The sequence below is a fragment of the Columba livia genome, chromosome 3 (genome assembly GCF_036013475.1).
Source record: "Columba livia isolate bColLiv1 breed racing homer chromosome 3, bColLiv1.pat.W.v2, whole genome shotgun sequence".
Lineage (NCBI taxonomy): Eukaryota > Metazoa > Chordata > Aves > Columbiformes > Columbidae > Columba > Columba livia.
In genome coordinates this window covers 74,311,528-74,339,045 of record NC_088604.1, presented here as the reverse complement: position 1 = coordinate 74,339,045, position 27,518 = coordinate 74,311,528, and the positions used below count along the sequence as shown (strand labels likewise).

At 42.4% G+C, this 27,518-nt stretch overlaps 1 protein-coding gene across 5 annotated transcripts; it reads left to right on the top strand.

Annotated features, from left to right (window-relative positions):
- The first annotated feature begins 6 nt into the window (after nt 1–6).
- On the top strand, nt 7–25,720 carry UNC93A (unc-93 homolog A). Of its 5 annotated transcripts, none has more exons than XM_065057646.1 (10): nt 7–370; nt 3,641–3,735; nt 7,030–7,186; nt 9,609–9,790; nt 10,661–10,890; nt 13,973–14,098; nt 16,929–17,146; nt 18,303–18,438; nt 19,657–19,788; nt 25,168–25,720. In XM_065057646.1, the coding sequence occupies exons 3-10, from the start codon at nt 7,100–7,102 to the stop codon at nt 25,431–25,433; spliced, it is 1,377 nt and encodes a 458-aa protein (XP_064913718.1). In that variant the 5' UTR covers nt 7–370; nt 3,641–3,735; nt 7,030–7,099; the 3' UTR covers nt 25,434–25,720. The 5 variants fall into 5 exon arrangements, with proteins under 5 accessions (XP_064913718.1, XP_064913720.1, XP_021151745.2 ...); XM_065057648.1 differs by having other exon boundaries at nt 53–370; nt 3,656–3,735; nt 6,985–7,186; nt 9,614–9,790; XM_021296070.2 differs by having other exon boundaries at nt 55–370; nt 3,656–3,735.
- Nucleotides 25,721–27,518: the final 1,798 nt, after the last annotated feature.

The window sequence follows — 27,518 nt, the reverse complement described above, 5'->3', positions numbered from 1 at the left end:
AATAGTAATTATTCTTATTTCAGGCGATAAGCAAGAGGTGGGGCTGTGTGTGTCCTGTCTTTTTAAATGCTCTTTGCTTCTTGGTTCAAGGCTCACATAAGGACCGACAAAATGAAGAGGAGTTTCAAAACAAAGATGGGATAGGAGTTTTGCAACCCTCTTGAACATACCAGGGCAGCTTCCATAAAGATCGGTGCAAGATTAGAAGTACACAGACGGCTTGCTAACCTCCCTAAAACACATGTGAAATGTGAAGCTTGTTCAGAGCAGCAACCATCAAGATGTTGTTCCCTGCTGGACTCCGGTACCTGTTTCCAGGGAGGTCTATCATAGCTCCATAATTTCAAAGTACAGAAAGCTACTTGAAAAGGTAATTTGATTTGATTGAATGCAAGGAGATGCAGACTAATGGGCCTGCAGTTGGAGGGACGTGTGTGGGAGAAGGCAGGGCTGTGGATGGGAGGAAAAGGGTCAGGAACGGCTGGTAAAGAAACAGTGTCCTGGATGACCGCATGATTTACCAATACTGGGGCAAGGGAAGGAATCTGTTATTTAGGCCTGGGAGAGACTCTCTGTCACCCTAGAGGAAGGTTATGGATCTTCCCCATATTTTATGTCACAGCAAAGGCCAGCTAATACAGGAAATCACCTACCCCAGGAACCTGGTGATATCTACTGGGATAGGGAAGAAGTTTTATGTTAAAATTTACTACTGGAAATAAAACAACAACAAAATTGCCTATTCTGATTACTTCCATTATATCTTCTTTTTTCCTCTATAACAACTCCTTTCTCTCATGCCATACTGCACACCAGTCTGGACAGAACAGCCCTTTTTTTTGTTTCACTCTCAAAAGACCCTGCTTGCACTTCTGCAGCTTGGTAGCTCCTGTAGGCTTACAGAGGAGAAGACTAATGCTATCTTTTCCTTTTATCTGCCGTAGATATTTGCATTGATAGCAAGTGGCTGGTAAACAGCTGGTAAATATTCCTCTTATGCCAGTCTTCAGCAACAGGTGCAACCAATGGACAAGTGAAAGGTGGAAGGCACTGGAGAGTGAGAATCTCCACATCCTAGGATGTCTGCACCGATACGCCTTTAAGCAACCCTGCTTGCTGGGACCAAGCCTCATTCTCCTTATCCTTTCTTAATTCCACAAGGAGATAAATTGGTCACAAGTCTTTGTGCCCTTCAAAAGAAGGTCCTTCCTGGCTGAGCATTATACTCCCTTTTTTGTGCTAGCTTGATAGCGGACATTAATAACATGAGCAGCCACCTGTGAACCAAAAGAAAAGGCAAAAGTCCATGTTTTGGGGTTGTTGACAGAGTCCCATCCTCCCAGCCCACATCATGGGTGTATGCAAAGAATTTCTGATGCATGCTCATGTGAACAACCAGTATGCAGTCAAGCAGCTTCCAGTGAATGGCTCTTAAGACTTCAGAGCTGCTGCCATACAAAAGCCTATTGTTCCTATGCAGGATCCGCCTCCCTGCCCTTTCATTATAAAAGCACAGATCACAACAGTGGCATGTTTATCTTAGCAGGGTGTTAAGTCCTACCAACTGAGTCACAGACGCTAGTTTAGGATTAGAAATGGGTTTACCCCAGCTATTCCGAAAAACCCAAAATGCAGGGCAAGGCACATGTACTATGCTAGTGCTCAATCAACAGTTTTGAGAAGGTAAAATGTGAATAGGCTGAGTCTGAACCAGATTAAAGCACTTTTTTTTAAGAGAATTAATACAAGACAATTCTGGTGGAGTTGTTCACGGGCAGCTGTCAGCCTGGAGAGGCTGATCTTAGCTGTCCTCTGCAGAGAAGTTGGCTGCTACATAGAGCAGGGGTTTACCTTCAAAATGCTTGAATCTCTCCCTAGGCAGGAATTAGTATCTGTGAATACCCTCATAGACGTGTTCATGCATTGAAAGCTCCAGCCGAGAGAGATTAATATCTCAGGAGGTGAGTAACATCTATAAGTCCAACACTTAAAGTAACTGTTTCTCAAGCTCATAAAAATTTATGAGTGAGCCTGGCATCACATCATCCTATCTTAAATTGAATCCTGCCTTTACTATAGAGACAACATTGGTTATTTGGACAGCTGCATTCAGCAGACCAGACAAATGTCCTGCAGGGAAAGTCCCCTACCTACACTGTTATAAAAGCCACAACTTTATTCAAGCCTGTGGTCTGCACCCTCTCTCCTCTGGGCTATCAGACCAGAAGACAAGGTGTCTCTCCTCCTCTTCCATAAGGTGGTGGAGCTGGAAAAGGGCCTCATGAGATATTAAGAGCAGTCTTGAAGGAGGAGGGAGAGGGACCTTACAGCCAGCAAGGCTAAAAGTAATGTAACACTCTGTGAGATGGGAACACAACCAGCAGTTTTCAGGTGACTCTCCCTTAAGAAGCAAAAAGTCTGTTGGCACTCAGGAGGCAATGTAAGGAGGGTGAAGCAGAGAGATGAAGGCAGGGTGATGGTTAGAGAGCAGCAAAGCAATAAGGAAGGACAGCATGCATCAAAGACATAAAGGAAGATTGAGATAGACAGTTTGGTGCCTCCAGAGAAAGACAGAGGATGTCAGCAGGTAGGATTCAGACAGAAGTGGCATCTGATGTCAATGCAGCCATGCATGTAGAGGGGGCTTGGGAGAACAGATGAAAGGATAATATCAGTGGATACATTGCATGGTGGAAAAGAAGCAGTATTTGACAGGAGAGAAGGGAAATACAGGAAATTTGGAAATAAGACCTCGAATGCTAGAGGAGAGGGAGATATTTAGACCTTTAGAGTCATACAGGAGCAACTCACACTGCTGGAGTCTTTGGCAAAACAAAAACTATTTTCCTCTGACTTTGTGGGCAAAATGAGTTCACTGACTGGCCACTCCCTTTCTTCTCCCTTCCCAGGAGAAAACAGCTTTTACTGCTTGATCTGTTTGGCTTAGTATTACGGATCTCACATCTGAGTTCTGACCCTTTCTCAGCACATAACAGCCTATATTTTCTAAGGCCACCAACAACAGGTCAGTGCACCTCAGTCCTTTGAGCTCCCAACCAGCACTTACCAACATGGTATGGGCACAGCCTCGCAAACACCAAGAGAAGCCAGATGTGATGTGACCCTTGCAGATTTGAGCACAACCCTGAGGATATGGGTCAGCTTAACCCTTAGTGAGGTAAACTCCTAAAATCACAAACCCCCTGTCAGGAATGGCTGGACTTTGCAAGGCATGTGCAGCACTTTTACTCATTCCTGCCTCAAGTCCAAAGACAGAAGGGCACCAACAGTGGTGAAGGAGAAGAACAGAGTAACATGGACAGTCTTTTACAGCAAGAGAGATGCTGCGTAGGCAGCCTGGACCAAGCAGTCCTGAATTTTAATTAGCTTTTTTTTTGTTGTTCTGAAGGGGCTAATAAAAACCAAGAAGTCAGATATTGATCTGGCAGGTGGGAACACTGCAGGTATGTCAGAACAGTCTAATTTCCTGGGAGAACAGCACTTTGGAAAAAAACAGTGGCTGCAGTAGAGTTAGACATGCCTCGGCATCTCCTAGGTATCAGCTGTGCTTTCCTATGCCAGCTGCAAACTGTGAAAGATTTTTCATATAGAGATCATTTAATGTTGCTCGATGCATCAGTCTTATGTTTTGCAGGTACCCCACGCTCTGGAGAAGTGATATTCTTACTCAGGACACTCACAGTGCCACAGCCTTTTGAGTGACAGCCCCGGAAGGTAAGCATTCAGGGAGGTGGTAGCTCAGTCACAGGAGGCTCCTGACTGCCCCACAGTAGTCTCTGGGAAGACAGCTCAGGGTTTCTGTGTCCAACAGGGTGCATTAATTAGCAGCAGGATGGGTTCTGCCAGCTGGGAGTGTGAGTCCCGTAGCTCTCTGCAGCTTACAGAGAAGGACCATGCAATCTGCTGGCTTTGCCACAGTTAAGAGCTCCAGCACAAACCAGTACACTAAGGGCTTTGTAGTGTCGCCATAGCTCAGGACAACAGGCTCAGTCCTGATGTTCCCCACTAGTACATCTGCAATACCTTCACCATGGGATAAGGGCAGCAAGCGGCTTCATTTCTCCAAGGGGGAATATGCAGACTCTGTCTCCCCTCTCCGCATCCCTGTGTTTGGAGGCATCCATGAGCAAGCACATGCCCTCTGCACGTCCTGCTCCATGTCAGCTCCTCAGAGACCAGTGCCACTTAGGGCCAGCTCTGAGAAGAGCACTTGCAACACTTGCCCATACTATGTGGCTCACCAAACCATTTGCATGGAAAAGTATTCATCCTTTCTACAGAGACACTCAAGCGGTACTATGTACCACCAAGGCGCTAATCAATTAAAAGCCTCCTAAGACAGAAAATCCTATGGTGAATATTCTGGATGTTGGGGGTTTTGTTTTGTTATTGTTGTTAAAATAACTGCCTAAACAATATACTTAACCAGCAAAGAGTCAATAAGGAAGTGATAATTACAAAAGCACAAACCCCAACAAAGATTAGCCTCTGATGCTATAATCTTTTAAGCAAAGACTTCCCTCATTTACACTGAGAAAATAAACAAAAGAAAATAAACACAATGGCCTGTGGGATGGAGTAATGAATTTCACCAGCCTCTTCTATCTATTTTTGTGATCACACTTGGCAAGACATTTGAGTTTGGTGGCTGCAGTCCCCTGTGCGAAAGCTAAGCCCTAAATACACTGCACTGCTCCTGAGGCTCACTTAATCTTAGACTGGCAAAAAGAATGAAAGCAGTGTCACGGGTGATACACAGCAGGTCTGCCGGAGCAGCTCCTGCCTGGTACCAAAGGAAGAGCTCCTCGGCTTTATCAGATCTGCTTGGTAAAGACTCTGCACATTCCTAAGGAGGGGCTCAGGACCCGGCCCTGTGATAACCCAAAGCTCTAGGGAAGGGTTGTAGAACAGGCTGAAATGTCTTTGATCAGTCGAAAGGAGAGAAAAAAGAAAGAAAAAAACAACTCCACAAAAGCCCCATCATCTCCTGTTTGCTCTCCGACATTTGCTGCTAAGAGGACATGACTGAGCTAGGATTTAAGAATTCCTGCAGAGCAGAAGTGCTGATCAAATAACCTATTCAACACTGCATTTTAAAAATAGCATCCAGTTAATGCTGATTTTTTTAAAGCCGTGTTGTTATTACTGCTCATGTCAAGAAAGAGCACCAATAAAAAGGCCTTTATTAACTAGAGCGTGCTTTGCACTATCCTTGGTTATTGCCTCTGCTGGAGAAGGTGGTAATTATTTCTCATTCATTTTTCTAGGGGTTTTAAATCTGTGATTTCAAACTCCTAGAATTTTGCAGACTATTTTTAAGGGGCATTAGCCAGAAACAAGCACCCAAATCACCAGGTGTAAATTTCTTCTGAAATTTCTTCACCTGAAAATTGCAAGTGTTCAGAAAACTTAAAAAGATTAGAAAAACTACCACCGGTTTGGTTTATAAGCCTTGTAGAGGATTACAAACACTGCAAAACAAGAGTAGCATTGTGATCTAATTGAAAGTGTTTGCATGCTGAGCATAAGACTCCGTAAAATAAAAAGCCAGTATTTCACCATCTAGACTTGCAATATAGAAGTACCATTAACAACAGAGAATTAAAAGATTATGTTTTCTGCGTTATTTCATTCAAGAAGATTATAAGACAAAAGAAGAAAATGAAAAGGCACATACTGGAATTTTCTCCAAAGTAGAAACTAGCTATGACCTCTTTAACACACTAAATGAATGAATACATTAAGGCTTCCTCCCCGCACCCCTGAACGTCCCTGTGGGAAGCAAAATTGTGCCATCTAGTGGGATTTAGATCAAGCTGTGCCTTCCCACTAGGCGCTATGGACACCCTACAAACCACCTCCAGGTCAATAGGCTTAAGTTATAGCATGGATATTTTTTTATTCCACTTTGCCCTCGAGTTCAAATCCGTCCTCTGCTACAGCTGCAGGGAGGGTCTGCAGACAGTCTGCTTGCCCTGCCATGCTTAGGGGAAAAGAGAAGAACTTGTGTGCTCAGAAGGGGAATATTCAAAAGCTCAGTCAGGATTTGCAGGATAGCCAATGTCTCACGACCAAACAGGCAACGCAACTTCATAAGGGCAGGCTCTGAAATGAGGGAAGTGCAAAGGCAAACACAGCCAGGTGGGCTGGCCATGGGGGAAACTTTTCCCTTCTTGAGCTGGGCAGCTCTGGCAAGGTAGATACATCCCACACAGGCTGGTTTTGTTTGTTGTTGTTTGTTGTGTTGTTGTTGTTGTTTTGGTTGGTTTGTTTGTTTGGTTGTTGTTGTTGCTGTTCTTTGGGGGTTTTGTTTGTTTTTCCAGGGGCCAGTAGAATGGAGGGGAAGCTGCTTTTTCATTTATCTTCTGAAGCCATGTTTCTTCTTGGCTTCTGAGTTGATGCGAAAGATGGAGTAAAATTATTTTCAGGAGTATGACTTGGTAAATTTGAAACACCAAAGCCACGGGGTTAAGCAGGGATGAAGGCTCTCCCGCTTGCCAAGCAGCCAACACCCCTGGGTTGCTACACTGCACAGCCATAGGGCTGGTGCATGCAGACAATGCTATAACACAATCAGTCTCATTTCCTAGTACTCTTTAGTAACCTTCGTTAAGCAATAGACCTAATACAGACTTTGGTACCATATTTTAACCTTTGCTCTTTATAGATTAGTGCCCTTTATACCAGACAGGCATGCCACTTTGCGCATTTTTTCTTCTCTGCTAGTGCTGGTAGAGAGCTGTGTAATGTACGACCGCAACACTAAAATGGGTCCAAGTGTTGCAAGTAACTTCTAGACCTATCTAATAAAACCTGATAGATGTCCTTTGGGAGTGCTCATTTGTGCTTCAGTCACACCAGGTGAATGAGTAACAACTCTGTAAGGAGTTTTCAGGATCAGAATAGGTAGGGTTCACTGGCCAGTCCTCAAATAATTAACAACACTTTCTTCTACAAATGCAGTGAGAAGCAACCTTTTCAAACAAAACATAAGCTATTTTTCTCCAGCTCAAAGCATCCCCTGGAATAACTGGATCAGCTTTGTGCATCGGCAGACCTTTGTCTTGTGGGAATCAACATGGAAAGGAATCTCAAGAATGTTTTGGTCATTTCTTTTGGATTTTTACTTCTCTTCACTGCTTATGGAGGACTCCAGAGTCTACAGGTAAGTGGAGCATTTCCCACTGGTTGGCAGGACAGCCGGCCTGGAAGGGCATCAGGCCAGCTGGTTGTGGGAAACCCGCCAGCCTTTCCGTGCTTTCTCTGAGGAAGGCATGCACAATATTTTTTTGAGGTGGGTTAGAACATCAGCTTGGTGCAGGCTGACGCACCAATATCACTCAGATCCACAGTATTTACTAAATATTTGATTCTAGTACCTCTATAATAGTTTAAACAGTTGTGTTAGACACATATTCTTCATGTCCACAAAAGCTGTTTGAATTAAAACTAAATTTCTATGAGAATTGTTCTCAAAATAATATATGGCAAAGCAGAAAACAAATTCCATTTCTGGAAAGGGTTTGTTTTGAAGATTTCTAAATCATTATAATTTTATTATTAGTATACAGCAACATAAAATACTAAAAATGTATGCCAAATACATTAAATAATTTAAGTATAAAATAATACAATTCCTGGCATCATAATATAATAATTAAAATATTATTTTACATCAAGGGCAGCTGTATCTTGTATTGGCAATAACATCTTAAAACACAGTAGCAGAAATGGGGCTGTAGAATTACTTGAATGCTTAGGATGCTGACAGATCTGGCTTGTTCAGCATAGCCAAAATAAAAGACAGAGGGTTACTGTTGCTGTCTATGGACACTTCAGAGTAGAAAAACATAAGGAGGAACTTCTCAGACTAGATGACTCGGCTAGTCTAATGACAAAAAAAATGGGTGTAGGTCATCCATGAGCAACTTTAGGCATGATATTAAAAGATTACCCTATCAATTGGATCAGATTTTCCCACTGGTGTGGGAATCATTGTGCTTTAAAGGTAGAGCTTGATATATTACGTGATCCACTTGTTTGCAGTAGCAAGGGGTTGACCTCATTTCAGGAAGAGGTCCCTGCTATTAATAGCCCCATACATCTCCTCTCCTCTCCTCTCCTCTCCTCTCCTCTCCTCTCCTCTCCTCTCCTCTCCTCTCCTCTCCTCTCCTCTCCTCTCCTCTCCTCTCCTCTCCTCGAGCAGTTTCTAATCACTGACACTGTTAAATTCTGAGTGTGGGGGAGTTCTGCAAAAACAGTCCCCAAAATAGATGGAGATGTTATGAGCTGCGCAGGCTAACAAGGTGGGGAAGATAAACCCAAGAAGCCGCAAGTCAGCCACATCATCTGAAATGGACCATGCTCATGTTAACTGCTGGAATGTAAAGCCTCCCGTAATGCTGCAGGAAGGAGGGATGTTGATTCACTGAGTAGTCCTCTCTCTCCATTTTGTCTCAGTGGTTAAAGCAGACTTGCTGAGATACAGTTAAGGAGGTTATTTAATTGTATTATAGCCTGTAGGACAAGCATTAGAAATTTACATTATTTATTTCAATATTCTCACCCCCCAAAAAAACAAACCCAAACAAACATTAAAACCCAGTAGCAATTAAGCTAATCATATGATTTTGGAGACCTGGCTTCTAATTTTTGGAAGATGTAGCTGACAAAACCAGGCATGTAGTGTTTCAGAAATAAGACCTCAGTGATCAGGAAGCCTGTTTACGAAACATCTTGCTGTCCTGATGCCAGCCTCTTACCAAGAGTGCCAGGCGGCTGCCACCATGGTCCTGTATGGCCCGACCATGCAGCCACCACAGGGCTTGGAAGTGCTCGGTGCAGCTACCAGCAGCCTCGCTCTCCTCCAGCACCCTCCAGTGCTACCCTCCCAGCATCCATTCCCCCTTCCAAAATTGTACTGGATTATGTCAGCTTTTAATGAAAATAAATAGCAAAAAGTTGATAAACAGCATCTTGATCTTCTCATTGAAACTTTCATGGTATCAAGACAAGAGGAGAACCAGTTTGAGCATAAAAATATAAAACTTATTCAGATCAGTAAAATGTTATTTCTCCGTTTTGAAAATGTGGGTGAATTGATTACTTCCAACTAGAAAGGGCTGCTGTGAGCCTATTAGGATATTTGAACCTTGGTCTCTAAAGAATTTAGTAATTATCAGACCTGTAGTTTAAAGCAAAGAATCTTCCACTGTTGTTAAGTCAGCCTTTGCAATGTAGATCTGAGGATATTCCTGCCTGAGACAAAAAGGGAAGGCCAAGAAAAGAGGTTATCTTTCATTCAGGTAGCTTTCAAAGACAAATGAGTTACACTGAATAAAGTCTGACCAAAGCTTTGAGCTTTGACAATCTGAGCAATTGTTACCTGGTTCTCTATCCCATTTTCATAAACGGGTTATCATTGTGAGAGAAAACATAAATCCATAATCAGGTTGCTTTGAGGAATGGAGACAGCAATAGTCAGCCCCAGCTTCCATTTCTATTTCTGCCTGAAGCCACTTTCTGTACACCATAGTAACACATGCCTGTGACAAAAATAATCTCAGCCTCTGTTTTTGTCCACGCAGAGCAGTCTCCACTCAGCAGAGGGCCTGGGTGTTGCTTCCCTAAGTGTTATCTATGCTGCGCTCATCTTATCGTCCATGTTCCTCCCTCCACTCCTCATCAAGAAGCTGGGCTGCAAGTGGACCATCGCAGGCTCTATGTGCTGCTACATCACATTCTCATTAGGAAACTTCTACGCTAGCTGGTACAATTTAAATACTCCAACCCTGTCTATTGTGTTTTAAAATAATCAGTAAGGGGAAAATTCTTTCTTCTTCTTTTTTTTTTTTTCCCCTTCCCTTCCCTTCCCTTCCCTTCCCTTCCCTTCCCTTCCCTTCCCTTCCCTTCCCTTCCCTTCCCTTCCCTATTTCTCCTCTGCCTTTGTGTTGTGGATTTGAAAGCTGGATGCAAAAGGTGTTACCTACAGGAAAACAGGGATAAATAAATCCAGCAGCCGGTGAACCAGAAAGGTCAACACGTGCAAAAAGCCAGAATGAATGCATCCATCAGCCCATCTGAAAGCTGCTTCTCTAACTCATGTGTGCAGCAGAGATTTTTCTTCAGAAAAAAAAAATAATAATCAGAAGTTCCATTGAAAATCCTAATGACTTTCAGGAATATTTCTGAAAAGACTGGTACAGGAATGCTGTCTTCCAGTCAGTGGCTCCAGGAGCAGAGGATGACAGAAGGCCAGATCCTGCCTTGCCCTTTCAGAGGTGGATGAACAATTTCCCTCTGCTCTCCAGTGACAGGGAACACAACTCTGCAGATAAAAGTTGTTGTGATCCATCTTCCAAAGTGCAGGTGCAATTTTATTCTTAGTTACAAGAGGACAAGACACATAAGCACAGACCCAGCCAGCCTAGCCCAGACCTAGCCTGTGGACACAGCTGGGAGTGCTCACACATCCTAAGTTCAAAACACTGGCTCTTCCATAGCTCCACATAGTAGATATATGGAATCACACAGAGGATAAATGTATTTCTTTGTTGTCTATTTTTGTCTCTGGATCTTTGGGCGAATGATTATTATGGTAATGGTTTATATCTATGCTAAATAAAGTATTCTTTGGCAGGTACACACTAATCCCTACCTCTGTGATCCTGGGCTTAGGAGGAGCACCGCTCTGGTCTGCCAAATGTACTTACCTCACCATTGCTGGCAATTCATATGCTGAGAAAGCAGGAAAAAATGCAAAAGACATTATCAACCAATACTTCGGGGTCTTCTTTCTGATATTTCAGTCCTCCGGCATCTGGGGAAATCTGATCTCGTCCTTGATATTTAGCCAAGATTCCAACAAAGGTAAAATATATTTAACAATCTTGTTGTTTCTCTTCAAAAACATCAGCTAATTCTAGATAGTTAAAAGGTAGTTTTCTGTAGCTGAGCTAGTGACTCTCCATTGCCTTTATAGTCAGCAGAAACAGGCACTTCGGATATGATTTAGCTCATCTGAAGGTAGATGTCTGAAATAGATGGGCTAAATTTCTCTCTGGAAGTGTCTATTTCCTACCTACTCTTCTTCAGCTACAAAGGGAGTTCAGACAACAAGCTCAAAAACAGATGTCTACCAAATCAGTTTTGAATTCCACCCCTGTGTTGTAGAGCACAGATAGGCTGCTGGCAGTTACAATCTTTCACATTTGCCTTCTATTTAAAGTGGTTAAAACAAAAGGCAAAACACTGAAAGCAGCCTTTTTGCACAGCCTGTAGTATTGGATTAATTTGCTGTTAAGCATTCGAGGTTAGTCAAGCTGATGCTGGTGCTTGCCGAAAATTAGTGCTTTACAGAATTGTCAAGAAGAAATAGAAATAGCTGTTGGCAGGAGCCTGTATGCCAGGGCTCCTCCGCTGTATTTCAGACCCAGACAGGAGATGTTGATGCAGCTTGAAGAAATTACTCAACAGTCCTGCCCTCATTTCCCATGCTTGCAATTTGTATAAGCTTTAAAGGGGCAGTTGTGAAGATAAATTAATACTTGGATGCCGCCTTAGAGATTGAAAGTGCTGCAGTCTATCAGCATTGCAGTCTCCTGTGCATTCCCTCTCCTGTCGAAGTCAGAACACAATGGGCATGGAAAGAACTTTCCAGATACACGGCTACTATGAATAGCAAGAAGTTACTTCTCTTCCCTGGCTCAGTTGAACAGTATGTCCTCTGGAGGGTATTCAAACAGGTATTCAGTTAAACCTAAATGTCAGGGAGCTGGCATCAAGTTTTAATCTTTGAATCCTTGGTGTTATGGCATGGTATTTGTCACATGGTGTGATACTTATGGAGAATCATGTGTCCTTTAAACTCAAGCAACTACAGGTGAAACACCATCAAAGCAGAAAGCTAAAGGACTGTATCAAGTGCAGCTGATCCCTGCTGACCTGATCACTGAGCCACACAATGTCTCAGGAGAGAATGGCCATTCTGGTTCCATTTGCAGGGCAGAGGTTGTGGTGCAGCTCTGGGGTCTGCACAGACTGCAACCATTTTAATCTCCTCTGCCTCACAGCACACATCATGTTAAATTATGTTAATAAGAGGATTAAAATACTATTTTTCTTCCTTGTAAATCCTCTCCCAGTTTGACATCTGAGGATGTTCCTCTAAATTCTAACGAAATTCTAACTTTTACTGATTTTTCATCAGTTACATTGGATTTCAGGAAAGGCTGTGCTCGTGGTAAGTGTGCTATGAACAGCTCTCAAAGCCAAAGGCCTTGCATATCTTCACAACAGTGATGAGCAGTCATACTGTAAGTTTCCCAACTGTGCCTTCTCAGCGAGACTCAGCTTTAATCTAGAGGGTGCTTCTTGCAGGGGCATAAGGGTATCCAGTCACTCACTTCTTTTCCTCTCCTCTGACAGTGCAGCAAAGATATCCACCCATATTGTCCATACATTTAAAATGTATAATTTCACTGAGCAATCAGAAAGATACAGTATGCACCCACAGAATCAAAATGCCTAAAATTTAGACATGTGCATACACTTCACATGTTGCTTGCATCACTGTATCCAGACACAGCAAGGCAGGCTGCACCATGAGGTAATGCTATCACAGAAGCCAGTAATCAATGTAAATTTGGAGACTCATCCTTTCTCACTCATCAATATTACAGCCTTACTTCTAGAGCAAACCCTGCCTCACAGCTTCCATATCACTAATTGCATGTGCATCTCCATCTTCAGATGATGTGTGAACACATAAAAAAACTTATTTTACACACTTCCACACTTGACTAGTGTGACTCACCTTTTGCATATCGTATTTTTGCTGAGGGTCTGTTTGTTCAAAACTCTGTGGCAGTAGCCACTGGCTATAATAACGTAATGGTTTTCTTTATGTTATGAAGTTTTATCTGATGTTGAACCTAAAGTTGTTTATGAAGCTAGTTAAACAGCTGATTGACATTGGAGCAGCTTTGATTAGAAGCAATGGGGAAAAAACACACCAAAAATAACTACACAATAACTCTAACTGAAAAATTACAGTTCTAGTCCTTTTCAAGGCATCAGCCAAGGTATGCTGTATTGCCCTTTATTATGCTTGGTCCAGTGACAAATTCTGCAGTGAGAGCACTGAAATAATTGTACAGTTTTTTGATCATCCTTCCCAGTACACAGCTTATTCAGGCTCACAGTTTGGGTTAGTATTTTTCCTTTACAGAAAAGGAACTGGAGGGAGTGGGCATAGTGTTGTGGTGACACATAGGGTGCGTGAGTACATGCATGTTTGTGGCTTTGACACATGCCCAGCACAACACTGATGGGACTGAACAAAGCACGTGTCTTACTCCAAACCCTGCCAAACTGTTCTAGTTTCAAGTATGTTCTCAAAGTGCTATAAAGCCAGTAATAAAGTGAAAAAGCCAGGAAAAGCTGATTTCTTGGAAGGCTGCATTAGTGGGTAATCGTAATTTAAACTTATAAAACAAAAAGATGTCTCAAGATGGTTTCCGTTCCTGTAACATATACAGAAATTACCCAGAGAGGGTAATGTGCTCTGGCTGTAAGAAGTGTGGTCCATTAGTTCAGTGGTGGTAAACCGAGCGACCTGTTTTATGGGGTGTTATGATTAAATGGTACAGATACACACTGGAACTTTAAATACTGCAAATTGAGCTTGGATTCAGATTGCAGCCTCTGGCTTTAGTCCATGTTTCCATGAAACCATCAATTCAGTGTGTTGTCTTGAGCAACTGTTTCTGTTAAATCTGATTTTTGTGTGTTAGACTGGGATTCTGAAGCTAAACATCTCTAATCAGGAAGGATTTGAAATCAGGACCAATCACCATGTGCTGTTTTCCTTTCTCCTTATATCCTCACATACAGTCTGCACTCATCTGATTTTTCCCCTGTCCTACCTTTCTTTTGGTTCTTACTGAATTAGTGGAAATCTCAGAAAAAAACCTGGCATGCTGCGGAGCGTATGACTGCATGACCGAGATCACTAACACCACTGGGTCAGCAGAACCCTCCAACTCCTTAATCTACACTCTGCTAGGGATCTACACAGGTAAGTAATCCACACAATCTTTAATGCATATCACTGATGGAGAACCTACTACTTGTGAAACCTAGCATGGCTTTGCAGATTAAGTTTCCTACTTCCTCCTTCAATCCAATTTGCTAAAAGGAAATAAGATATGTGAGAGCTGTAAACAATTCCTTCCTAAAGAGTTTCAAATGCTTTGTCCCAGTGTCATACCATTTTTATCTAAAGGAGCCACACATTCTTTACACTTTTCACCTGGAATAAAGTTGAAGCCCTGTATGGTGACCCCACTGTTTCACCCAAAGTCAATGTTGCTTTACAGACAAGAATCAAAATCATGCCCACATTGCAATTAGAGGATTGCAGCAGCTTATCCAGTTATGCATGAAATAGTTTTAAATTCACTGTCTTCAGGATGAGCAATAGTGAACTAGTTACTGATAGTACTGGGCAGATGTATATGTACATGCAGAGGTTCAAGATGCTAAGAGCTGCCCAGCTAGTGGCACTTGAACTCACAAATTTCTAGTTATCTGGGGATGCCTATCGGAACTGGCTGATGTCCTGCCACGTGTAAAACAACATTAGCACAAGAACTGCACTGTAATTAGAGGTGGACCTGAACGGTGGCTCTCAGAACATGCAGTCATTTGGTAGCAGGTTTTTGAATCCCTGCTTAGGTCTTACAACTTCAGTCAATTCTCAGCTGTGATGCTTGAATTATGTGTCTTAATGTCAAAGGTGAAGAAAACATGAAGCACTAGGCAAATTGCTGTGTCTCCCATTTAGTAACTACAGCTGCTATAGACCTTTCTTGCACAAGGATGGAAAGGAATCAAGCAGAGGGAAGGCTGATGCCATCAGAAATCAGAAAGACAAATACAGATATGCAAAGATTTATTCAGCATGGAAAGTTCAAAACATATCCGGCTCAAAACAAGTTATTCTCTGGATAAAGGGGAAGTATCTAGCAAGGCAATACGCCGCCTTAGCTCTGCTAAAATATCTTTGCAGTCTCTGCACATAGATGTACTCTATGCTGAGACAGATGCACAGAATTTGTCATACACTCAAGCAGAGAGTATATGATCTGGTCAGAGCCAGCCCTCATTAGACAAGTGCATCGCAGCTAAACCCCCCTCCTTTTTCAACCTCCATTCCTAATTGGTGAGAAAATGCAAAGAATATCCTCCTAATTCCCTTCCACACTGTGCTGGAGCTTATGCCTTTCTGCTAAAGGCATGTTTGGCTCACAAATTTAAATTTAAATTTGATGACTAACATATACAGTATTCCCTTAGGCTTTGTTCATGCAAAATGAATGCAACTCTGCTGTCTACTGACCGTGCGTCAGTAGGGTTTCATTTTTCTTTTAAGCTCTTAATAAAAGATATGTCTTTTCCTACCTCGAGGGAAACCAAATAGCTAAATATTTCATTCACAGACATTTTTAAAATGTCTCCTCTGTTTGGTTGCTGAACACATATTTTGCTCAGCTTGGGTGGGGATAATAATGGATAAGTCTTCCGTTGTTTAGTTTTCTTGAGGACTGTGGATGTTTCTATTTATGTTCATACCAACTATTATTAAGCCATGAAGTTATTTATCTCCTACAATTGCTCTTGATTTATTTGACATATTTGTTAGAATATTTGTCTTGTAACTGTGGATGTCCTGCTCTCACCCATATAAGTCCTGTAATCAGCCCGTAAGCACTAATAAACACCTTGGCAGAACAAACAATGATTTACATGATGAAGAGTTCACAGCTCAGCCACAGTGGAGAACCAGGACACTGGAAAATATAATGTAATTCTCGTAGAAACAATAAAGAATAAAAAGTTGATGGCAATTTAGTGTAAATCTGCTAATATATTTGGACATTTTAAGGTTCACGGAAAAGAGCATGCCCATACATAGTAATGTAGGAGCACATTAAACAGGCAATGTGGATGAGAAAAGGTGCCTGGTTTCCCTCTTTCTCTGAACTCCACTTGTTTCCACGGATGGATTTCTAGTCAGCATAAGTAAGAGAGGAAACATAATCATGCCTTGCATCTGTAACAAAGCAATCAGTTGTAAATCTGTGGCTGCTTCGTGTATATTATGAGTCACAGTTATCTTCTTGATTACATGAAAAAAAACACAAGCAATAAACCTAAAGCGATGTATGCGTGACAATTTTCTGTTAACTACCCCATGCATTCTTTCATATGCTGCTTCTGCTAGGAAATTAGAGGTTCAAAGCTGTAAATTCCGTCTTTTTCAAGTCACCCAGAGCTGCTCACGATCAACTTTAAAATGGCACATATTGTGTACTCAAAGTATGGCTCCAAAAAAGCAACATATACTGAGATCCAAGACAGCAGTTCTACTTTTAGCCCTTTATTTTTCTTTGCATGTATTTGAAGGAAGATCACCTCTAGCCATGAAAACCTTGGCACTGCAAGTGAATAATCCCCTCTTGTGTTGATTTAAAGTCTTTTGATAGCTCCCGAGGGAGCTGTTTCTGGCCAGCTCCCCATCCCCGCGGCCCCTGGCCTGCCCTGGCAGGGTGAGGATCACCCCCTGTGGCCCAGCAGCCGGCCTGGCGGCTGTCACCACAGCCCTGTCACAGCCAAGCTGAAGGGATTTGTGAGGTGCGCAGCTGTATGCAGAAGATGTGAATGCTGATCAGGCTGCCTTGTTTTCACAGAAACGGCCTTTGCACTGCGGCAGAATCAGAGGCATCTGCCAAAACATCCCACAGAGAGCTAAGCACTAAGTCAGAACAATAACAGCAGCAAGCGACTTCCCATCATTCTTCCAGCATTCTTCATTTTTTCATGAACTTTTTGTTTTGTTTTTGCAGCTAGTGGTGTGCTAGCTGTGTTGCTGATTGTTATATTTCTGGACCAGATCAAATCTGAGCAAGCAGAGACTGAGAAAGAAATACTAGAGACTCCATCCTTTTGGTCTACGTTCCTAGCAACTTTCCAGCATCTTAAAGATAAAAGACAGTGTCTTCTAATTCCTCTGACAATGTACAGTGGGTTTGAACAGGGATTTCTTTCTGGTGACTACACAAAGGTGTGGATGACAAAGAAAATCTATTTCTGTCTGTTTTTTTTTTTGTGTGTGTGTCTTTGTGTCTTACTATTGCATCTGATCTATATTTACTTGTTAAATTAAGATGGTTTTGGTGGCAATTTGTGGTTTGCTAAATTACTGCTTACTTCTACTTGAATGAACTCTGAGTGACATCTTCAAACAGGAGAGGCCAGCAGTATACATGTCCCTTGGAACAGCCTTAAAGAGAATGTGGTATCGAGCTTAACTCACCAGTGGAGACCACAGCAGAGAGCTACAGGTTCAAGCTCTTCAGCTTGTTGTAAATAACAAACTGGGAGAAGAGCCAGAAGTCTGCAAAGCTTTTATATCTTCCTTCCTTCTGGTTTCCCTAGAGTCTGTGTAAGTGCAAGTCAGCACACTTACTGCATATTTTATTTTGAGAACCTTTATGGTAAGAAGGCAAACCCTCTACGTGGCTGGCTGCAGTCCCTCACCAGTCACTAGTGCAACAGGTCCAAACGCTGAGGGACTGAAACGATCAAAACCACCTTTGCTCCTCCAGTTCCTCTACAAACTGACACCCACAGCAGGTGTGTTCTCCAGACATTTGTTGAGGAAACCTTCAAAGAAAGGGGGCAAACTTCTCGAGTTGCTTATTTGACACTTAAGCTTTCAAACCTTGCACATAAGCAGATGGAGGAGGGGCACTTGCTGCTGTGTTTGAATGGATTGAAAGGGGCACTTATTCCATGGCCATCTCTGTGAGCTGTACATTCTTATAGGTGAGGTCCTCTTCACTTCTTGGGAGCTGCTCTGTAATGGCCATAGTGGTGACTATCAATTTTTGTCTCTTGGGCTATGAACGGAATAGCAGAAAATTCCTAACGCTGCTTTAAGGAGTTTTATTTGCATAGTGAGCAGTGCTCTGGTTTCTTCTCCTGCTTGTTACTGCCCTGTTTGCATGGCATCAGTCTGATTGGGAACTGGGTTAGGAATATTGTGGCTGAAGGCCAACTATGTCAGTACGCCAGGGACTTGTCAGCAAACTCTGCAGCCGTTGTCCTTTGATCTCATCTGTGCTGGCTATTTACCAAACACTCAGGCTAAGACCCTTGAACCTTAGCTGGATATTTTCATAGAAGAAAATATGTCACCACTGTCTCTTCTCTTCCAGACGTATGTGACCTGTGCCCTGGGGATACATTATGTTGGTTATACGATGATCTGTTTTTCAGCCGTAAATTCCCTCTGCTCTCTGCTCTTTGGAAAGATATCTCAGTTCACCGGTAGAAAACTTCTATTTGCATTCGGTATGTAAAGGTCACTTGAAGGACTGATCACCTCATGTAACATATCAAATCCAGTGCTCCCTGCTTTGCATGCAAAATAAAGAGAGCTTACTGCCAGCTATCAATTAAAACCAAAGTCAATCTGGAGGCAAACCTCATTCATGAGAAGAGAGGCAGCACAGTTAACCACTTTATTGAGATCATTGCCATACATCACTTTGCTGGTGGTATAGTTTCACCCTGCTTTTGAGGGTGCTGTCTACTCAGAAAGTGCCCTAGAGCTTTGATGCTTCTCAGCTCTAATGCAACCAGTGATAAATGATCTTACAACACAGAGGTTGAGGCCTACAGTAGACCTGAGATGGATTTCTCCATTGGGATGAAGCCTCCTCACCTTAATGGAGTGAAAGCAACAGCAAACCTCATGAGATACTTCCACTACACAGCAGCTTGTGTTATTAGAAACGTCACTGACTGAGTCAATGTGCATCTAGACATTCTAGTCAATTCCTCCACAGGAAACTTTAAACCTTGGCAAGGAAAAAGAAATTTAGAGTTCTTTATGCTATAGTCACGAGTTCAGAGATTCTTCTGTACATATCTGTCTTACATGTATGTCTCACCCTGTGAAACTTATTTTAGATTTTAAAAAATCACAGATAATAAACCCCTACAGTGTTAGTTATGCAAGACCTCTGAACCCCTCTGTTCTGTTTAGTGATCTTGGTACTCAGCCTGTAAAGGTGTTCCTGTGTGAGAAGGAATCAGTGACTCATTTACATTCTGCTTTTAAAAGGAAAGACAAAAAGTCACCAGACCCTTTAGATATCCGTAACTGTCTCCTCTGGCCCTGAAAGGAAACCTGCATTTAAGGACTAGGTAAGGAGGGCAGAAGGGTGGCTCCCTCCCCCTTCCTACACACCCCACACAATGATTGCAAGTCTTTCAGCAGTTCCTTCTCCTACTCAGTGGCAGTTCTTGTCCTTTGGGCCAACAGCCATATCAGCGCCCAGAATCTCTCAGCTCCAGTCACTGCTCAGAACTATTATCTGAAGCCTGCAAAAGGACTGCATTGTCTTGTATTTCGTGTGATAACGACTCAGTCAGTGCAAATCTCCATGAACCAGAAAGATTTGCCTTGTGCTCTAGTTGGGGAAGGAATTTGAAAGCGTTATCTACCACTATCTGTCCTGTTTGTAATAGCGTTTATATTTCTTTTTTTTCTTTCTAAATCAACAGCTACAGTTACAAACACGGCCTGTATAATAGCACTACTGCTGTGGAAACCTCATCCTAAACACCTTGCTGTGTTTTTCGTATTCCCTGCTCTTTGGGGCCTATCCGATGCCATTTGGCAGACACAAAATAATGGTAAGTCCTGGTGACAATGAAATGAATCCTCTTGAGATATAAAAAAGTGCCTGTTTGTGTTTATAAAACAACACGTGCAGGAAAGTGATAATGGGTTTAAGACAGCATCTAAAGGAAATATGTTAGCTCATTGGAAAGTACAAAATCTAAGAACAAGCTGGGAATAAGAAAGTAAAATATTCATTAAACTTTTTTTTCCAAGATGAAGAGAGAAGAACACTGCAGATGATAATGGATATTCAGAATAAATATTCTGGGGGAGTATAAGTATTTCAAAGAAAATCAGAAAACTCAGAAGAATGATACATTTAGGCTGTCTTTTGCAATAGAGGAAAGCATTCTCGATAAAAAATCAACTCCAAGCTCAGCAAAAAAAAACAAACAAAAAAAAAAGCAGAAAATTGGCTGTTAGGAGTTATTAGAAAAAAATTGAATGAGAGAACCACAGAGAGCAACATCATGGAATCAAGAAGTAAATCCATGCAGTTCTGATTTGCTCCATTTCAAAAGCTTAATCAAAAGTGATAAGGCATAAGAAGACAATAAAAAAGAACAGTCATGGGAGACTTCCACTTGAAGGAAGACTAACAGACTTTAGCCTGGACAAGTGACAAGTAAGGAAAGCAGTCAGTAAAATTAATAGTATGGAATAGGTGATTAGAAATTCACTTTTCACACAATGCATAATCAAAGGATGGAATTAATTGCCAAAAATGTGAATGTTTTTAAGGTGGAATTAACATCACTTCAGAGGAAAATGTTCTTGGGAGTTATCAAAGTCTGGTGGTCCAGAGGAAATCTCCAACTAAGAAAGTCCCCATGTCTTTGATTGACAGTCAGGAGGGATGCCGGGAGGAGACCTCCCTGTATACTTGCCTCATTTCTCACACTCATCCTAGGAGTCTGTTTCTGGAAGTATACCTACCATTGGACTTCTTATCTGATGCACTATGGTTGTTTACATCATCTTTTATGTTCTACTGCTTTTGATACAGTGCAATTACTATGTACTGACAGTTCAGGTAATGAGCTGTTACAAACTGACTTCCGTAAGAGATTATTTAAATTTATCCCTCAATCACAACTAGGGGAAGTTCTCTTATAGAGGCTAAAGACAGACTCTAAAGTGCTGGAGAGGGCAAAAAAAGAGCTATAGTCTGTGATGACTTGAAGTAAAGTATGCTAATCACTGTCAGTCACACTCTTTTAAAATCAATGCCATAGCCCATATCAGTAAGACAGTTACATGTTCTCCCATCTGCTCCCATATTTTTCCTCTTATTTCATGAATACTGTTTTTCTCTGTCTCAAATTCATATTTGGCTGATGCCATAGGACTATGCACATGACAGAACTAGCTCATCTGGGCCCACATGAGTCACTCGCAGCAATCTCCTTTACAGCACACGTAGAGTCCCCCCCTCTGCACACAAAGAAGTGACCAGCCAGACTTCTCTGGCCCTCCAGCAGCTCCAGCTCATATCCCTTAGAGAAGAGCTAGCACATGCATCAAGTGACACCCTCTCATCTTCTCTCTTCCCTTTGGTACAATTTTAAATCAGCACTCTCATTATTCAGGTTCATGGAAGGACAACCTTGGTGAGGAATTGCCCTCTTTGAAGTAAAGTTGTTCATTCTTCCTGCTTCTTCAGACATGGTCTTCCTGACTTTTCATCAGGCTCCTTCCCAACACTCTTGAAAGCCATATCTCAGTTTCTCACTACGATAAAGGACCTGCCCTTTACCCTGCTTCTCTCTTTTTTAGAAAGCCTTGCCCTCAGACACTTGGTTTTTTTCAGAATCACAGAAGGGCTGAGGTTGGAAGGGACCTCTTGAAGCCACGTTGTCCAACCCTCTTGCTCAAGTAGGGCCACATGAAGCCATTTACCCAGTACCATGTCCAGTCACCTTTTGAAGATCTCCAGGGATGAAGACTCCACACCCTTCCTGGGCAACCTGTGCCAGGGCTCAAATACCCTCACAGTGAGAAAAGCCCTTCTTGATGTTCAGAGAGAACCTCCTGTGTTCCAGTTCGTGCCACTTGCCCTTTGTGCTGTCATTGGACACCACCAAAAAGACCCTGTCTCCATCCTCTTTGGGCATTTATACACATTTGAGATATCTTTTGAGAAAGACTTCTCCTGAGTATTATCCCTACATGCCTAAAAAAGAGGCATCTGGTGCCTTTGTTAGGAAAAGGGACAAGTACAGAGGACCTAAGTGTCAGAGAAGGAGCCTGGGAAGTGGCTGCAGTTCCCAATCCCTGGATGAGGCATAGATGGTGGACCAAGTTTTGTCCTTACTTGATGGTGACTGAGCTCTGCAGTGCTGTGACAAGACTGACCTCTGCTACAGCACTGTAACAGGTCATCTGCATTCCCAGATTCCTGCAGGATACTTGTGAAAATCTCACGTTTGTGTTAGCTGGGGAAAAAACCCCACAAATGTTCCTTATGCTTACACAGTATCTTTTTTTGTCTGTACTTTTTTCAGCTGTTCCATAGCTCCCAGTTATAAAAATATACAGTTTGCCGCATTGTCACACTGAAACATCAAGGAATGACATTAAAACTTAACAGAGAGATGCAGTGACATTACTCCATAATGATGCATCCCAGAACAGGATCTTCAGTGTGACATGCCCATTTAGAACTGAATATCTTCTCTCCTTCATCAGTTTTATACAGTTATACATCACATGAGAAATTGCCAGCTCCAAAGTCTGTGAGGTGAGATGAGACCTCTGAAAGAGCATTGGGGACCGAGGTCTGTGGCCCTTCCTTTGGGAAGCTCCCATGACTGATGCTTGGACCTCAGGAGATTAACCACTGAATAAATACAATGGCATTGTGCCACACACTTAAGGCATTCTGTGGTGATGGAAGATGGCTTTCCTTGGCCTGCTGTGGATAGTTAATGCTGGAGTTCCCCCTAGAGGGCATATAGGCTCACAGTAAATTAGTCACTTCATCCTACAAAGTTTCCTAACGTGTTTGTGTATGTGTGTGGACACTCCCATTTATTTCCAGTGAAAGCTGCTTTGTTTCAATGCACGCAGTGCTCTCTCTCTTATCTAACAGATACTATTACTAACCCCCAGCCATAACTGCACTTCAGTCATAACAATTGTATAGCACAGAGCTATAGGATAGACTACAGTAAAATAACTCCATTAAAAAAAACTCACTCCAGGCTGACGTGAGCTTTTAGAAAGGATACGAATCAGTCTGGAAAGTTTATAGACCTGGACTTAAATTATTTCCAGCAGTGCCGTTATATACCCTTTCCTACCCAGGGGAATGAGTGGGAAAAGAGGGAGTGGTAATTAGGGGTAATTAGGGTGGATAATTTCCATTAAGTGAGCTGCAAAAATTCAGATGTAGCTGCCCCTCCCCACAGACAGTCTGGCAGGTCCTGCTAAAACTTCAGCCAGGCAACTTGCACCCCATTGCTCTTGACAGTGTTTGTGATGAGGAGAAATGTTTAGCTTTGAGACAAAGCCATGATTGTGTTCCTGTGTAACTGTTAGCTAATACCACACATGCATCCTGGAAATGAGAATTTTCCTGCCAAGTCAGCCGTTCCTATAGCTGAACCTTGAACTATATCCCCACTGGATTCTCCCATTGCTTTGACCAAAAAAGAAGGCTTCAAAATATCAAGGGAAAACAGGTGCCTCCTGAAAGCCAGAATATTTACGCATTAAAAACCTCCCTTTATTAAACTCTCTTCACTAATCCTTTTTCAGAGGATAGCATAGGGCATATCAGTAAAATTATATTAACAACTTGTACTTGTTCATTTATTAGACAAAACTATGAAGGATTATCAAATAATTCACACTATACTACACTCAGGAAGTTTAATGAACTAAGTACATCTTGTGATGCACTTGTCCAGGTTTTCCATTACACCTAAATTGAATCGTTCAGTAAATGACCTCTTACAGTCATCAGGAAGCAGTGAATTTTTACACATAGTTGATGTCTCTCCCTTCCTGACAAAACTGAAAAGGGTTAGTTGAGCCTACCCAAACTTCTCAAGAACTTCGTAGTCCTCTGTGCCTTTTGGCTGAATATGCATATTTCAGACAGATGTGTTTTGAGAGAAGTGGATGAGAAGAGTCAAGGTTCATGATATTCCTCCCCTGCCCTCCCTGCACACCAGAGCTGAGTCACTGGAAATTCCCGCTGTTTCACCACCAATGATGCTAGCTCAGCACCCAGAGGAGAGCAAGCTCTCTCCCCTTGCCTGTGTGCCCAGCTGGTCAGACCTGGGGGCTGGGAATCCCCCCCTGACTCCCAGTTATGGGTGTGCAGCTGACTGGACTCAGTGGGAGCTTCCCAGTGAACATGACTGCATTAGGATAATCAGTCTAATTATGTCTCTATGTCAAGCAAGTTTTCCAGTTGTGGCCCAGAGGTTCTATATGCATCAAGGGTATTATTTTCGCTAACCCATCCAGGAGCTGAAAATTTGAAAACCTGGTTGTCTCAGAGAGGCGAATCTCCTTTGCATATTAAATCTGAGCACAGCTGTAGTGCTCTCCTCAACTTTCTAACTGAAGTGTTTTGGGTCAGCTTGTTTCTCCAAGCAAATACGAATAGCACATGTTGCTACCATAGACAACACTGTGCAAGCCTCACCTGGGGGCTCCCTGAGGCCCAAGTTCTTGTGAAAACAAGGGACGTGCATCTTACATGAAAAGTCTCTCCATGTTCTTAGGTGTGTGAAAGAAATGGTTTCAGGAACAGGTAGACAGCAAGTGCATGCAGGGTCCATGCAGGTTCCCCACGAAAGTGGTGAAGGATGGTAGCAAGGAGGTCCCTATGGTTCTTTGATCCTTTCTACCCCACACTGAAAGGGCAACTTGGTCCTTAAGGACCATGTCCCTAGACAAAACCGCCTGTTCTTTGAAAGCCTGTAAGGACTTGGTATAACCTTACCAATAGCAATATACATGAAGACTGTACAGTGTCAAGGGCTATTCCTGGCCATCTCATCTTCTTTCTTACTTATCAGTACACGAACCTTCTCTTTTGTGGCTGATAATCTGAAAAACAAACTTCCTTCCATCTCACTTCAACAGAACCCTTCCTTCCTTCCTTCTTTCCTTCCTTCCTTCCTTCCTTCCTTCCTTCCTTCCTTTTTCCTTCCCTTTGTCTCTGACATTCTCTATTTTGTCATTTTGTCTCTGTTATTTCACTTATAACAATTCACAGGAGTGCAAAAATGTTTTAGAACAAAGCTTGTATTTTCCTTCCTCTGACATTTATGAAGCAGAGTCTTTCTTCCTCATTGTGGTCTATTTATTCCCTTTGCAGAAAATACGTGGTTTCAGACCTAATCTTCACAAGCCATGTCTCTCCTTTCTTCTAGGACTCTATGGCATTCTGTTTGAGAAACACAAGGAGGCTGCCTTTGCCAATTACCGTCTCTGGGAATCACTTGGATTTGTCATTGCCTTTGGTTATAGCACCAAATTGCAAGTCTACATCAAACTGTACATTTTGTTGTCTGTGCTCATGTTGTCTATGGTGACATATGGAGTGGTTGAATATCTTGAAGCTAAGAGCTCCCCTGGAGCCCCTACTGCTACAAAGACAGAAAATGTAGGAGCCCTCACCCAGGAAACATACCTGTAATCCAACAGGGTCAGAGCGGTGGAGCCAAAGCAAACTGGCTGGCTCTTACAGGTATGTCTTCAAGGGTCTTTCAACACGTACTGTCTCCAGAAAGGGGCATAGAAATAGATTTCAAGGTCAGTACAACGTAAATGTCTTAGGAGTGAAAATGTCTTTTGACATCTCAGATTTATCAGTGAAGATCATCTAACTTCACTCTTCCATACAGAAGTCAAACTAAATGTTTTCTCTTTTTTTTTTTTTTTTTAATTAATAAAGTCTTAATAAAGGTAAACAAGACTCTTAAAGTCCTCACAGTTTTGTATTTGTGGATCAGACCTAGTACCATAGCTTTACAATCAAACCTGAAAATCCCACATGACAGCAACTGAGTTTGCTCAGGTTACTGTGAACAACACACACAATTTCATGGAACCACTATTTACAAAGACTTTCATTGTTCTTATTGTGCTTTCTTTAACATTTGCTGTAGATAACATAAAGTTATAAACTGGCTATATCTACAGTTCATATCTGAACACCACAAAATCTGCCAACTGCTGAGTCTACCAACTTTAGTTCAGCACACAACTGTGTTTCTGCCCATGTCACCCCCCTGCCCCAGCACTCTTTCTCTTTTGGTCTTCCTGTTTCCAATTTTTCCCTCACTGCTTACAGCAACTTTCTCCCAAGACATGCCTTCTGCATGACCAGATCCTTCAGTCTTTCCCCACGTTCCCATCCACGGACAGAGCTGTTTTCAAGATAAGCAGCCAGGGCAAGTTACTTTGGGAGCCCAACCATGCAGAAGATGCAGTTAACAGTGCAAGTCATAGAGTAAGGAGAAAAGGAGGATGGGCCTGTGCTGTAATATCTCTTTGAGGCCTATATGCATCTAGCAGTGGCACACATGAGGATTCCCCTCGTCTCATCTCAACTTCCGTTTAGTTTTATACATTTTCATTTTTTGTGGTTTTACTGCAAGAAGAGTGCTACAGTGCAATTACTGAGCAGTGTCCCTACATCTTGATGAGAAAACACTTCATAGATATCATGATCATTACTGATAATGACACTGTGATCAGATCCTCTGTGTGAGGCAGACGGCATAAAAGAAATTGGAGACAAATGCTGTTCATCTCAAAGGTGAGTGCTGCCCCTCAGAATAAACTACATGGCTAGTTAAGTTGCTGCATGTCACAAAGCTAACACTTGAAACTACTTCTCAGTTATCAGCCATAATAGGAGGATGAGGCACCATATGGTGTGACAGCATGATAGAAATCAATATCAATTTATGTGGAAAAAAATCCCCAAATTGTTAGGGCTTTTAAATAACAGTATCTTTCATGCTACTTTACTATCTCTCTAATATTTCTCGTTCCCGAGAACCTGAACTCCCCTCCAGACTTCCCCTGTGTTGCTTCCTGGCTTTTAATATGGTAAGCTTCTTTTCCAGGTCTCCTACAACTAAAGAGACTTTATTATGTACTGCAGAAAAGAAGCCAACAGGTGGGCTCCCTCACAGATCCACCTTTTTCTTGTGCCTTTGCCCTGTCAGCTCAAAAGCGTGCTGTTAATCTCTCTGTTGGAAATACAAATGGCAAAACTATTGTGGCTGCAGAATCCTGATGGCCTCCCAGCTACCCAGAGATTACAGATGGATTTGTTAGGCTGCTGCTGATTCTCACCTTGCTCTGCTTCCATCCCATATAGAAACTTGATTTCTCCTCAATTAACAGTGAAACAGAGATCTCTGAATTCTCCTCTTTCCAAGCAACCTCTACACATGCTGAGGTCCTGCTTTCCGGGAACTGGCTGGACACCTGCCTGACGATGGGAAGTACTGACTCAATTCCTTATTTTGCTTTGCTTACACATGCCGTTTTGCTTCACTTATTAAACTGTCTTTATCTTGACTCATGAGTTTTCTCAGTTTTGTTCTTCTGATACTCTCCCCCCTCCTGTTGGTCAGGGGGGTGAATGAGCAATTAGGTGGGTGCTTTGTTGGTGGCCAGGATGAACCCAGCACACCTCCTTATGTGTTTTGTACTCTGTACACCAAGGATTTGTCTGCAGTATAATTCAGCAATGGCACCCCAGCCA